The sequence below is a fragment of the Lissotriton vulgaris genome, chromosome 3_2 (assembly GCF_964263255.1).
Source record: "Lissotriton vulgaris chromosome 3_2, aLisVul1.2, whole genome shotgun sequence".
NCBI lineage: Eukaryota > Metazoa > Chordata > Amphibia > Caudata > Salamandridae > Lissotriton > Lissotriton vulgaris.
This window is the reverse complement of record NC_141690.1, coordinates 290,137,247-290,151,372: the sequence shown is the minus strand read 5'-3', so window position 1 is coordinate 290,151,372 and position 14,126 is coordinate 290,137,247. Positions and strand designations below refer to the sequence as shown.

Genomic DNA, 14,126 nt, shown 5'->3' with positions numbered 1-14,126 from the left:
GCCCTACCCTCTTCAACGTCTACATGAGCCCCCTCGCAGCCATCGCACGCCAACACCACCTCAACATCATCTCCTACGCCGACGATACCCAGCTGATCCTCTCCCTCACCAACGACCCCGCCACCGCCAGACCCAACCGACACAAAGGGATGAAAGACGTCGCCGAGTGGATGAAGAACAGCCGCCTGAAACTGAACTCAGACAAGACGGAAGTCCTCATCCTGGGATCATCGCCCTCCGCCTGGGATGACTCCTGGTGGCCCCCTGCCCTGGGCCCCACTCCCAAGCCAACGGACCACGCACGCAACCTGGGCTTCATCCTGGACTCCTCCCTCTTGATGACCAGACAAGTCAACGCCTTCTCCTCATCGTGCTTCAACACCCTGCGCATGCTCCGTAAGATCTTCCGATGGATCCCCACCGAGACCAGGAAGACCGTCACCCAGGCACTCGTCACCAGCCGACTGGACTATGAGAACACCCTCTACGCCGGAACCACAGCCAAACTTCAGAAAAGACTCCAACGCATCCAGAACGCCTCCGCACGACTCATCCTGGACATCCCCCGACACAGCCACATCTCCGGCCACCTGAGAGACCTGCACTGGCTCCCCGTCAGCAAGAGGATCACGTTCAGGCTCCTCACCCACGCACACAAGGCTCTGCACGACCTGGGCCCCAAGTACCTCAACGACCGCCTGACCTTCTACACGCCCACCCGCCAGCTACGATCAACCAGCCTCGCCCTCGCCGCCGTACCACGCATCCGCAGAGCCACCGCCGGAGGAAGATCCTTCTCCTACCTGGCAGCCAAGACTTCGAACTCCCTCCCCATCCACCTACGGCTGACCCAGGACCATCTCTCCTTTAGGAAGCAAAAGACCTGGCTGTTCGAGCAGTAGCGGACCCCCCTCCCCCAGCGCCTTGAGACCCTTCCGGGTGAGTAGCGCGCTTTACAAATGCTATGATTGATTGATCGATTGAAGAAGATATCACTGAAAGTGTAAGGGAACGCAATGGCCCTCCAAACATGACTGAAATTCAAGCTTGACAATGAAAATAACAAAAAAGCATCACTGTCTATGAAACTAACAATAATGTATTAATCCTAACACAAGGCAACACATGGATGATGGACAGAACCTTTAAATCATGCCCACTACCATCACATGAATAGAGACTCGCTATGGCCAATACTATAACACAAATATCTCTCTCACATATGCACTACTGTCAAAAAGGCAAAGTACAACCTACACCAAACTCTTAACACTAATCAAACAAAACTAAATAATAACAATCCCCAAAGAAGTATAACTGATTTTGACCCAGCAAGGATTTCAATAATCTAAAGTAAAGTATATGGGGGCACCTACAAAAATCCACGCTTTGTACACAATACACCACAAATGCAGACTTTGCATATGAAGTAAAAAAGTTAATAGTATGAACCCACATTCCTGCCATTGAAGTAACCAAACACTACAATACGTTATTAAAAATGGCCATACTACCAAAGAAAAAAACACCACTATTGGACTATTTAGAAGATACTTGCGTTAGTCGCCTACACCGATCAGGACGCAAGTGCCAACCCACATTTCACATTTGGTAGTGAAAAGTTCACAACAGCAGTATCTCACAAGAAGCAAAAACAAACATTACAGAGGAAGGGTGGCACAGTTCCTTCCAAGGAACATTTGGAAAAGGATATTCTACACTATACCAATTTATAATAAATACTCACAAAGGTATAAAGATTTATTGCACAGTTAATAAAAACTCACAATTATTAAAACAAGCAATTTTGTAAGACAATCTCTAACTAAAGTGTTTGTAATTAAAATAACAGCTGAGTTCTCCTTGATAGTTAAAAACACGTTTTGGTATGCTGTTATCCATTGTGGCGACTGGATGCTAACAGTTTTTTGTATTAAGCAGTGATTCCAGTCGCCCGGCAGCTGATTCTTTTAGTCTGTTAGCCACAATGTCAAAGAATTTTGTTGTTCTACAGTTTAACTGGGTTTCACCAGGGTTAAAGCAAAGCATCACAGCCTGCCTGCAGCTTGTTATTCCCCTCTGAATCCATAGGGGCCGAAGCAGGTAGCGTCTTATGTCCAGAAGTTTTGTGCAGATGAAGATTATGTGCGTCAAATCCTCTTTTCTAGTAGAGCAGAGTCGGCAGCAGTTTGCTGCGTTTTCTCTTTTCCAGGGTGCTAAATGAGGCATTATCAGTATGTTGCCAAGACGCATATTGAGAAACTTATTTTTTGTTTTCTGTGTAAGACCCATTGTTAAGTACTGCTGTGGCTTGAGAGCTGTGTAGCCATCCAGTACTACCCATCCATGTGCTCTCTTAGCAAGAGTTGCTTTGTCCTCGATTGATGAGACCATCTTGGTAACCTTCGATACCATTTTTTTAAAAGTCTTGGGATCAGTTGCTGACTCCCATAAGTTTGTTAGTCCTAGGGTCTCCAATGATTCCATTAGATATTTTCTTGCTGGTGAGTTTTCTCTAATGGATAGTTCAGTCCACAGGTGGGTGTTTAGGGATCCATACTCTGCGTCTCTGATTTTCCACCAGCTTTTGATGTATGCGCCTCTTCTCTCCACAGATTGTTTCTGCAGCCCAAATTCAAGGCGGATTTGGGCAGGCGAGGTGTAAATGGGCAGATGGAATATTGCTCTGTAGGCTCGACTGATGGTGTTATCTAATATTGTTGCGTCTTTACCACGCATGGGTTCGCTGCCGTAGGTGAGCATTGGCTGTAGGCGAGCTCTAATTACCTGTAGGAGGGGACCCAGTGTCCGGTCAGGAAGAGCCTTCTGCAACGGCTTTATCGACAGATGGAATGTCGTGCCCTTCCGCCGGATAGCCTCTAGTTGTTGTTTAAATGAGCCATTGCTATCTATTATGACGCCTAAGTATTTGTAAGAGGTTACCTGCTCTAACTTCTGTCCGTTCAATTGCCATGTAAAGTTCCGTTTTCTGTGGTGGTTAATTATCATGATTTTTGTTTTGTTTAGGTTAATTGTTAGTGAGTTATTTTTAGAAAACGTATTAGTTTTGTCCAGCAGGTGTTGAAGGCCTATAGGGGACCGGCTAATGAGAACTAAGTCGTCTGCATAAAGAAGATTTGACAATGTGGTGTTGCCCAGCCGTGGACCGTGAGATTTAACTGCATCTAGCTCCCCGGGTAGATCTGCAAGGAATAGGTTGAACAACATTGGGGCTAGAACGCAGCCTTGTTTCAGTCCTTCGCTGGTCCCAATTTCTCTTGAAAGGTGCGTCCCAGGTCCCAGTTTTATCCTGACGCAGGTGTTACTATATAGCAGTATTAACTGCTGTAGGAGTGGGCCTGGGATACCCCAAACGCTCAATTTCTGCCAGAGTTTGTTACGGTTTACGTGATCGAATGCAGCGCTATTATCGATGAAACACAGACACAGAGAAGTCTTGCTGGCTTTTGCCGCATCTGCCAAGAGGGTTAGCGCCATGATGTTCGTCGTAGTGCCCTGACCACTGCGAAATCCAGTTTGGGTTGCTGGGATGATGTTCTTTGCGGGTGCCCAAGCTGTCAGATCTTCTAGGATGAGGCCCGCGTAGTACTTTGCCTCTGTATCCATCAAAGCTATGAGGCGATAGCTGCCTGGGTCGTTCTTGAGGCCCTTTTTGTAAATCGGACTTATTATCGAGCCTCTCCAGGATGTTGGTGTTGTTGTTATTTCCCTTATTTTGAGAAAGACCGGTGCCAAGGTGCTGCTCCAGTAGCCAGCGTCATTTTTGTACAGTATTGGCGGGATCCCATTTGGGCCAGGAGCCCCCTCGAGTTTGCCTTTTAGGATTTTTTTCTTGATCCTATCTGCTATTTCTAGGTGTGGGTTAATCTCTATGTCTGCTGTTAAGTTAGTGGTTGATTTTGAGTCTGTGCACGCGTTTGAGTTGTAGGGCGGAGAAGATTTTCTTTTATAGGCTGAGGCCTCGTCCTTTCCAGGTGTTCCGAGATGTTTGAGGTTCTGGTCAGCGTCATCTGACCAGTCTCCCCCTCTGGGACTATTTGTTTTTGAGTCAGCTGTGTTAAAGTGTGCAAATAGATAATTGGCCCATTCAGATTCAGATATGTTAGAGTCAATGCCCTTATGGCCTGGCTGTTGAAGGGAGTGGATTATTTTCCAGAAGCTGGAGCTATTCTTCTGTTTTGAGCTATGGACGATTTTTATCCATTGATCTTCACTTTGTTGTCTTTTTAATTCCCAGATCATCTTTTTTAGTTGTCTTTTTAGAGTTCGAAGCTCCTTTTGAGTGCCTTCGTTGTTGGGCTCATTTCGGAGCTGTTTCAAGGTCTTTTTTATTTCGCGTTTTGTGCTTTTTATCTCTGGTGTTGTACTTTTTCCATGTGAAGACCAAATGGTGGTCCCTTTGTAGGCTTTCAGCTCGGTAGCGTGTTTGGCTCCCAGTTCTGTTGTAAAGCCTTCCCAGGCGTCTAGCGGGTTTATGTTTGAGCAAGATGCCCGTTGCATGATTGTTTTTGCACTGTTTGATAGTTCCTCGATCTCTGTGGTCTTACACCTTATTCGTTTGTAATTGGCAGTGTATTCTGTACCAATATTACAATTGACCATGATTTTATTCTCGCTAGACACGCTGGCTTCTAAAGGCTGGTGATCGCTTGAAGCACTTTCCCCGATCTTAAACGAAGTGATTTTTCCATACAGCGGGAGTGTCATCAGCATGTAGTCAAGGTGAGAAGTCGTACTCGTGGAGAAGTGTGTTGGTGCTGGTGGGATGTCGTCTTTAAATCGTCCGTTAAGGACTCTAAGGTTTAGCTGCTCAAGGTCTTTCAGTAGTTCGATTGAGATTTTTATGTGTTTGTTGGGAAATGGGGTTGTTTGGCTTGGGATGGCCCAAACGGTATCCATTTCCTTGGTCATTTCGTCTACTGGTTTAATTTCAAACAGGTGAAGGTTAAAATCTCCTGCCACTAGTGTGTTCTCCATTTCCCTGTCTGCCATGATTCTTGTCAGTTCTTTGGTAAGTTCTCTGGTGCCCAAATGTCTATGCTTTGGGTGTATGTATACATTGATAATGTACAGCTGTTCGGTTGCCTGGTTATTTGTAATTGTTACTGATAGCGCCTGTATCATGTTTGGAGGAGTGAGGCTTACTTTTATCGTTTCCGTTGCCCCGATTGTTGATGTCGAGGCAAAGATTGCTAAGACTCCTGAACTGTGACCATATTGAGAGCTTCTGATTGCCGGGTGCGTTAGAGTTGTGAAACCTTGTAGTGAAATGTCATTTATTTCCCATGTTTCCTGAAGGAGGATCAGATCGAAGGATCTTAAGTAATTTAAGATCTCAGGGTCCTCCAGTTTGTCTAGGAGGCCATTGATGTTCCAGTTACATATTTTTATTTTGGGAGTGACTGTAGAGTTGACGGTTAAGACTGATGTTTTTCGTCAATTAGAGTCTACACCGAGTATGGTACGTGTTAATAGTTGTGCTCTATGTGGTTCTAGCTGGGAGATGCTTGGGTGTTGGAGGGGTGTCTGATGTGTACCCGGCCCCGGTGAGTAGCTCCGTGCACCTTTCAGAATTGATTAAAAAAAAACAAAGTATTTAAGAGGTAATACTAGAACAATCTCTGACCCAAATAGAAAACAAAAATATATAAACTAAACACAAGCATGAAAAGCTATGAAACAATGTGAGATAATTTGCTAACCACCAAGACATACCCTACTTTGAAACAATAGCCAGAACACTAGAACACTACTGTAAAAACCACCATATAATAAATCAAAATAAAACCTAACTAAACAAAAATAAACAACTAAAACCTACATAATGGTATTAATATTAATTTATAAATTAATTTTTACCACTCTGAATATAATTATAAAACAAATAGGAATATTATTTCAGAATGATAACAAGATTATAATAGTTATGATTTATATAAAAAAATATTTTCTCAAAATAACAAAATTTACATACAATATAAAAGGCAAACAGATCAAAAAAAAGAAAATAATACAACACATTACACATAATTACAAAACATAGTACTGCACTAACTATACTTAAATACTTTTAACACCAAAGTACTAACTTAACCAAACAAACTATTTTTGGAAATTGTATTTCCTATTCCCACTCCAAACAAGTAGATTAGAGTAACTGTTGGATTTTGGAGGGCTATATGTAAAATTTCCACTCCATGCATAACCGCACTGAGGAACGTGTTGGACTCTGGAGGGGTTAAATGTACTATTTCTACTCCAAACTTAACCACATTATTGGGGAAACTGTTGGACTTTGGGGGAGTGTGGTAGACTTTGCTGGGGAAGTTAGATTTGCTCTTTTCACTCCACACATAACCACATTGGGGGAAATTGTAGGACCTTTGAAAGGACGGGGAGATTTACAGTTCCCATTGCAACCATAATCAAGTTGAGGAAAGTACTGGATTTGGGGTGGGGGGGGGGGTATATTTACTATTGTCACTTCAAACTGAACCACACTGGAGAAAGTGTTTGACTTTGCTGGGTGTAGATTTACAATTCCTGCATCAAATCTAACCATATTCAGCGCCAGAAGATCTGCTGCACCTACTATGTTCATGTAAATAACTTTTACAAGAACGGAAACAACTGTTAAAATGCCAATTTAATCAACGAGGGATACGCACCAGGAGACAAGCGGCGTTAGCATGTTTTACACCTAATAACCCACAACTGAACTGCTGTTTAGTAAAGTTCCTGAGGCTATGCGAAAAGAAAATGCCAGCACTGAAGGTATTAAACATTTTAATCATCTGGAACAAGTGCAAGTTCAACAAGGAGGCTTGAATAGGACGCCTCCATAAACCTCTTTTCTTGGCACTATTGCACTTTATCTAAGTCTAAAGCACCTCTAACTGAACTTGGGCATAATTAGTGAAGGGAAGCATGGACTGGAATTAAGTATCTTAGCTCCTATTGAACCACAACTGAACTGTTGTCTAGCAAAGTTCCTGAGGTTATGCGAAAATAATATGCCAGCACAACAGCTACTAAAGACTTCAGCCTTTATAAACAGAGGCCTGAAGAGGATGCTCCCTTCTTGGCACTAATGCACTTTAATCAAGTCTAAAGCACTTCTTTGCACTTTTTACAGAATTCTGGCATAGTTAGTGAAGGGAAGTTCGGACTGGAATTAAGTAGCTTAAACTATAAATGATATGTGCAAAATCAAAAAATGATTTGGCTAGGAAACTTGTTTCTTCACTTGGCTGATTACAACACAGACTCAAAGAATTATAAATATAAGATATATGAACGATTACATTTTTATATGTATATTTGGTTTTAAATGAAGCTACTTTGATTTGCAACGGTTTTAATTAACTATGCAAATAAATTAAACTTGAAACATTCAGGAAAGTGTTTGACTTTGAGGTTTAGATTTACTATTCCCATTCCAAAATGAACCATATTGGGTAAAGTGTTTGACTTTGGGGGGAAAGGAGGGTTTATTTAGAATTCCCAGTCTAAGCCTAACCACACTGGGGAAAGATTTGGACTTACTTTGGGCGCGAGGGGAGGGTTTAATTTAACTATTGCCACTTCAAACTTTACTACATTAGGGAAATTGAGGGAAATTTGGGGGTTAGATTTACTATACCCACTCCAAATTTAACCACTTTGGGGAAAGTGTAAGTAAGAAAACAAGAGAAATAACCAAACTACAGACTAAAAATTAAATTAGCTAGAAAAACTATAAACGATTAACAAAAAATATTTAACACATTTTTAAATATATAAAATAAATGTGCACAATTAAAAAAATAAAAAATAACATACTAAAACGACAAAAAAAGATTGAAAAAGCACTTCCACCCTATTCCGCTACCAAGCCTATAACCCGCTCCTAAAATATGTACAATCAAAATAACATGTCAAAACATTTGACATATATTACCCCAGGATGATGTATTCCCCAGACCCCTTGTTTCACATCTCCTGACACTTTTGGTGAACAGGTCTTCTGACTTTTACACATTAGTTTAAAGTAACAATCAAAATAACATAGATAATAATAAATTAACAAAAAAATTATACTATCGATGTTGGACTTGGCCAATCTACTACTAAAAAATCAATTAAAAAAAGTTATTTATGACATTATATACAACATTTAAATTCAGTATTAGGTTCAACAATATGCTTCCCTGCAACAAAATATCCCATAATATATATATGATCATAATTTAATTTTTTTTTGCATATTTTATATAGGGCAAACTCGACCCGAAAGTATTGGAGCGCTTAACATGAGCACGGGTTACGTTACACAAGGACACATTCAGGCACGGGGAGATTAAGTGATTTGCCCAGAATCACAGGAAATGGACGCAACCCCAAAGCTTGAACCATGGTTTCCAGTACCAAAGTCGGCAATCTAGCCGACGGACCACATCCTATAAATGACATCACTATATTACAACAACAATATTAAAGATTAACTATATTTTTCCCCCAATATTAAGGTACAACACAGCTTGACCAGGCTCTCAGCATAGAGATGCCCACATCTAGATGGATCTAAGCTCGCCTCGAAAGAATCCACTATTGCTTGCCTTCTGCAATCGATGTTTTGCACTGGAGATGCCACTGGTTTGTTGAAATTGAAGTGTAAATAATTCCATAGTCTGATGACTGTCACTATTGTCTGGAAGTCTTGAGTGAATGTCTCGCATAAACTGGTTTTCAGGAGTCAAATATCTTAAAAATGGTGGATGAAAACTCCTCTTGAGGTGTGGAACCACTACCTCATTTCATCTGGAGAAGTTTCGCACACGTGCAACTGAAACAGAAGATCCTTGACTTGCAGGTATTTTTTACAATGCACATCTCCAGGATTTTCTGTTCTAGGGTTGATCTGTCACATTCATCCAACATCCGCGTTGAAACGTTGAGTGGATCTGATGCAAAGCCAGCCATTGTGCACGGGTGCCTGCGTTGCACGCACGATTGTTTTTGTGCAGCAAGGGAGACGTTGCGTGGTGGCCTTGCGTGTATTAAAAGATCCAGGGAACACATTTTTGAGCCCCTTGCGCCATCGGAGCATCACTTACGTTCTGGCAACACAAATCTTGAAATCATATCTAGGAGGACACGCAAAGCCACTGTGCGTGTCTTTGAATGGCCTCATAGATATGGAGGAAGGCAAAGCAGCGGAAATGGCTGTTACCTCACTCTGCGCTTGGGCGGCGTTCCATGGGCCTTGTGGTCGGTGTTCCCCCGCAGCGGCCATGGATTTGACACTTCCCAAGATTTACAAGACCCTGTAACCCTGGGTATGTGCCAAACCTTATGCCTCCTGAGGTGAGGCATAATGAGGAGAAATAACTATTTCTCCTCGTTTGTTCCTCTTTCCATCGGAGCTGCATTCTGCAGCACACATAGAAAGAGGAAAACAACGCCTCTCGGGACTGGTTTTGTGCAGTAAGGTGCTCCTTACTGCACAGAAGCAATCCTACCTGCAATGGAAGCATCCTTGCAGCATGGTCCAAAGGGGCCAATGCTGGTGCTAGGCTGTCAAAACGGCGCAAGCGCTTGGATAAATATGCTGCATTCCTGCCCTTTCGCTTTAGCTTAAGGCAGCGCAGGAAGGTGACTTGCAGCGCTGCCCTACGTCAAATCCCTATCATTGAGAGCCATGTTTCTTTTGTGTCAGTCTTTGACCCCGTTGCGTGGCGCAAGAGCAACACAAAGGGGCTCATAAATATGCCACTAAATGCTATGTCCTCATGTACGTCCTCTCACCGAGCACTAACCACAGTAACGAGCTCTGGACTTACCTCCATCTCTCTCAGCTCTCCCTCTGGAAGATCTTCTGGCAGCGCCGGGAAGTCGCAGGGGAGCAGGAGCTCTCTGGTTGCCACAGGTTTGGCCATCAGGGTGAATGATGGAGATGGAGCGATGATGTAATAGGCGTGGACGGTGACGTTCCAGCTGGGACCCACTGCCTGGGGCTCATTCTTTGCAAGTAACACCAGGTCTTTCTTCTGAAACAAGGGAATGTTGGGGATATGAATGTGGTGTCACCACACACGACACAGACCCTTCGAACACATACTCGCGAATCATGCCTCACAGGTGGACTCTCAAAAATCTTCCAAATCCCACTGCTTATACTTGCTCCAAGAATGTAAACAAATGTTCTGATTCTTAAGGACCACATTCTTAGCATTTAGACTTGTTACAAGTATTTTATCCTTCAAGATAAAAATAAACAAAAGGTTCACATTTATTCTCGTTCTACCACACGCTCCACCCGAGATCTCCCACTGAACACTCAAACCTCAAAGGCTGCCAAGTTCCCAAACCTTAACCATCTACAAAGATCTCACTATCAACATCTTTCCACACACTCAAACTCTGAATTCAATATTAAACAGGATTACTGGAGTGTTTTTTTGATGTTAGAGTTATACCTATCACTGCCAGGCTTTTTTTAAAGGAAATTGCATCAGTTCCACCCCCTTGAGGAGCTAATGTGAGGGCAGGGAGTCACAGCATGAGCGGCTTTCCGTCATCCAAACATTCAGTCACGATGCTTCATCACTTGTGTCCCTCTCGCTAGCGGTAGATTGATCTGGGTGTCGTCTCAGCACACTCAGAGCTGGAGTTCATAAAGATGGATGACCTGAACATGGGGTCGCGTGTATACATTAATACGTATACACTCTAAAGGAACAGGGACCGAGATGAACTGTGGTGGACTGCATACGTGGCTGGTCTCTAGCTGGATTCAGATGGGCTAATTCCAAACTGTTGGCTTCTGTCTGGAAGGAAGAAACCACTTGTGTGTTTGACAATTCTGACCATTCCTTCAGCTAGATGTTCCCATAGTCTTAATATTGTGACATATTCCAAATCCTACCCTCCAGACTAGCCCGTACATTGCTTAAACATGTCCCAATCCTTCCAAAGTACAGGCTATCCACATGAGTACCTCCTGCGCTCCAAGACCATCATCCTATCTTACTCTTGGTGTAATGGATGCCCATCTCTGTTACTGCACGAGGTGAGAATGCACCCAACAGTTTGAAACCAAAAGGGAAGCCTGAGTGGATGTAAAAACTGCCCACTCATTGTGCATTAACCCCAGCTGCGGCGGCTATTCCGCCGCAGTGCTAAGGGGAGGGGGGCCACGCGGCGCTCCCATACTCATGACGGAACCGCTCCGTCACGAGCCGCGGGTGGGCTGTGCTTGTGACGGAACGGTTCCGTCACGGCCCCACACGCTTAATAGAACGTGCCGCGCAGGCGCAAAATCAGCACAGCGCAGGCGCGGCTAGCGGGCCGTGACGGAACCGTTCCGTCACCAGCACAGCCCACCCGAGGCTCGTGACAGAACGGTTCCGTCACGAGCACGCAACGGGTTAAAACAGCGGCTGCAAAAACAACTATTGCAAGAAGAGACTTGAAAATATTTGCCAAAAAGCTCCAACTTGCATAAATATCTCCCTACGGATGCTTCAGCCTGTATTTAATTCCTAAATCCAGCCAAACTCACTCTCCATAAGTTTTGGGATTGGGCTAGCTTACTAGTCTAAATCAAGTCCCAACACTTAAATCAAGTGCTTTATAGTGGCCTTAGGACTGTGTCGAAATCTTTGTAGTTAGATGCATAATTAAGGTAGAGATTGTTAGTAAATGTTTAAGAGTTTACATCTCTACTAAAGATATTTTACAAGTCTCTGTTCCCAAGAGAGGCGCGAATTAAAGTGGGTCATGGAAAGGAAGACAGAGAAAGAGCAGAGAAGGCACTACTTACTCCTACAAACGCCAGTTACATGTCGAAGACTGACAGACACTGGTAGCAGTAGTCAAAAGCAAAAGTGTAAACTCCAGATGTGTCTCAGAATAGCCTGGCCAAACAGAGCAGCAGCCTATGAGCTAGAATCCAAAACACAGAGCTAGCATCCAATGCACAGAGCTAGAGCTAGCATCCAAGGCACAGAGCTAGAGCTCGCATCCACAGCACAGAGCTAGCGCTAGCATTCAATACAGGGCTAGAGCTAGCATCCAAGGCACAGAGCTAGAGATAGCATCCACAGGACAGAGCTAGAGCTAGCATCCAAAACACAGAGCTAGCATCCAATGCACAGAGCTAGTTTCCAATGCACAGAGCTAGTTTCCAATGCACAGAGCTAAAGCTAGCATCCAAGGCACAGAGCTAGAGCTCGCATCCACAGCACAGAGCTAGAGATAGCATCCAAGGCACAGAGCTAGAGATAGCATCCACAGGACAGAGCTAGAGCTAGAATCCAAAACACAGAGCTAGCATCCAATGCACAGAGCTAGTTTCCAATTTACAGAGCTAAAGCTAGCATCCAAGGCACAGAGCTAGAGCTCGCATCCACAGCACAGAGCTAGCGCTAGCATTCAATACAGGGCTAGAGCTAGCATCCAAGGCACAGAGCTAGAGATAGCATCCACAGGACAGAGCTAGAGCTAGCATCCAATGCACAGAGCTAGAGCTAGCATCCAAAAGAGCATCCAATGCACAGGGCTAGCATTCAAAGCACAGAGCTAGCATCCAATTCACAGAGCTAGAGCTAAAATCCAAATCACTGAGCTGGAGCTAGCATCCAATGCACAGAGCTAGGATCCAAAGCACAGAGCTAGAGCTAGCATCCAGTGCACAGAGCTAGAGCTAGCATCCAGAGCTAGAGCTAGCATCCAGTGCACAGAGCTAGAGCTAGCATCCAAAGCACAGAGCTAGAGCTAGAGCTAGCATCCAGTGCACAGAGCTAGAGCTAGCATCCAGTGCACAGAGCTAGAGCTAGCATCCAATGCACAGAGCTAGAGCTAACATCGAAAAGCACAGAGGTAGCATCCAATGCACAGAGCTAGGATCCAAAGCACAGAGCTAGAGCTAGCATCCAGTGCACAGAGCTAGAGCTAGCATCCAAAGCACAGAGCTAGAGCTAGCATCCAGTGCACAGAGCTAGAGCTAGCATCCAAAGCACAGAGCTAGAGCTAGCATCCAGTGCACAGAGCTAGCATCCAAAGCTCAGAGTAGAGCTAGCATCCAATGCACAGAGCTAGAGCTAGCATCCAAAGCACAGAGCTAGAGCTAGCATCCAATGCACAGAGCTAGAGCTAGCATCCAGTGCACAGAGCTAGAGCTAGCATCCAATGCACAGAGCTAGAGCTACCGTCTAACGCACAGAGCTAGAGCTAGCATCCAATGCTCAGAGTAGAGCTAGCATCCAATGCACAGAGCTAGAGCTAGCATCCAGTGCACAGAGCTAGATCTAGCATCCAGTGCACAGAGCTAGAGCTAGCATCCAAAGCATAGAGCTAGAACTAGCATCCAAAGCACAGAGCTAGCATCCAATGGCGAGAGCTAGAGATAGAATCCCATGCACAGACCTAGAGTTAGCATCCCAAGAACAGAAATAGCATCCAATGCACAGAGCTAGAGCTAGAGCTAGCATCCAGTGCACAGAGCTAGAGCTAGCATCCAAAGCTCAGAGTAGAGCTAGCATCCAATGCACAGAGCTAGAGCTAGCATCCAAAGCACAGAGCTAGAGCTAGCATCCAATGCACAGAGCTAGAGCTAGCATCCAGTGCACAGAGCTAGAGCTAGCATCCAATGCACAGAGCTAGAGCTACCGTCTAACGCACAGAGCTAGAGCTAGCATCCAATGCTCAGAGTAGAGCTAGCATCCAATGCACAGAGCTAGAGCTAGCATCCAGTGCACAGAGCTAGACCTAGCATCCAATGCTCAGAGCTAGAGCTAGCATCCAAAGCATAGAGCTAGAACTAGCATCCAAAGCACAGAGCTAACATCCAATGGCGAGAGCTAGAGATAGAATCCCATGCACAGACCTAGAGTTAGCATCCCAAGAACAGAAATAGCATCCAATGCACAGAGCTAGAGCTAGCATCCAAAGCACAGAACTAGATCTAGCATCCAATGCACAGAGCTAGAGCTAGCATCCAAAGCACAGAACTAGAGCTAGCATCCAATGCACAGAGCTAGAGCTAGCATCCAAAGCACAGAACTAGATCTAGCAACCAAAGCACAGAGCTAACATCCAATGCACAGAGCTGGAGCTAGCATCCA

At 44.4% G+C, this 14,126-nt stretch overlaps 1 protein-coding gene across 1 annotated transcript in view; it reads right to left on the bottom strand.

The window, feature by feature from the left end:
- M1AP (meiosis 1 associated protein) overlaps nt 1-14,126 on the bottom strand; it is a 359,391-nt gene that overhangs the window by 17,449 nt on the left and 327,816 nt on the right. The window contains exon 8 of the mRNA XM_086964406.1: nt 9,843-10,049. Coding sequence (XP_086820532.1) covers nt 9,843-10,049 — 207 coding nt within the window. The remainder of the gene's footprint in view (nt 1-9,842; nt 10,050-14,126) is intronic.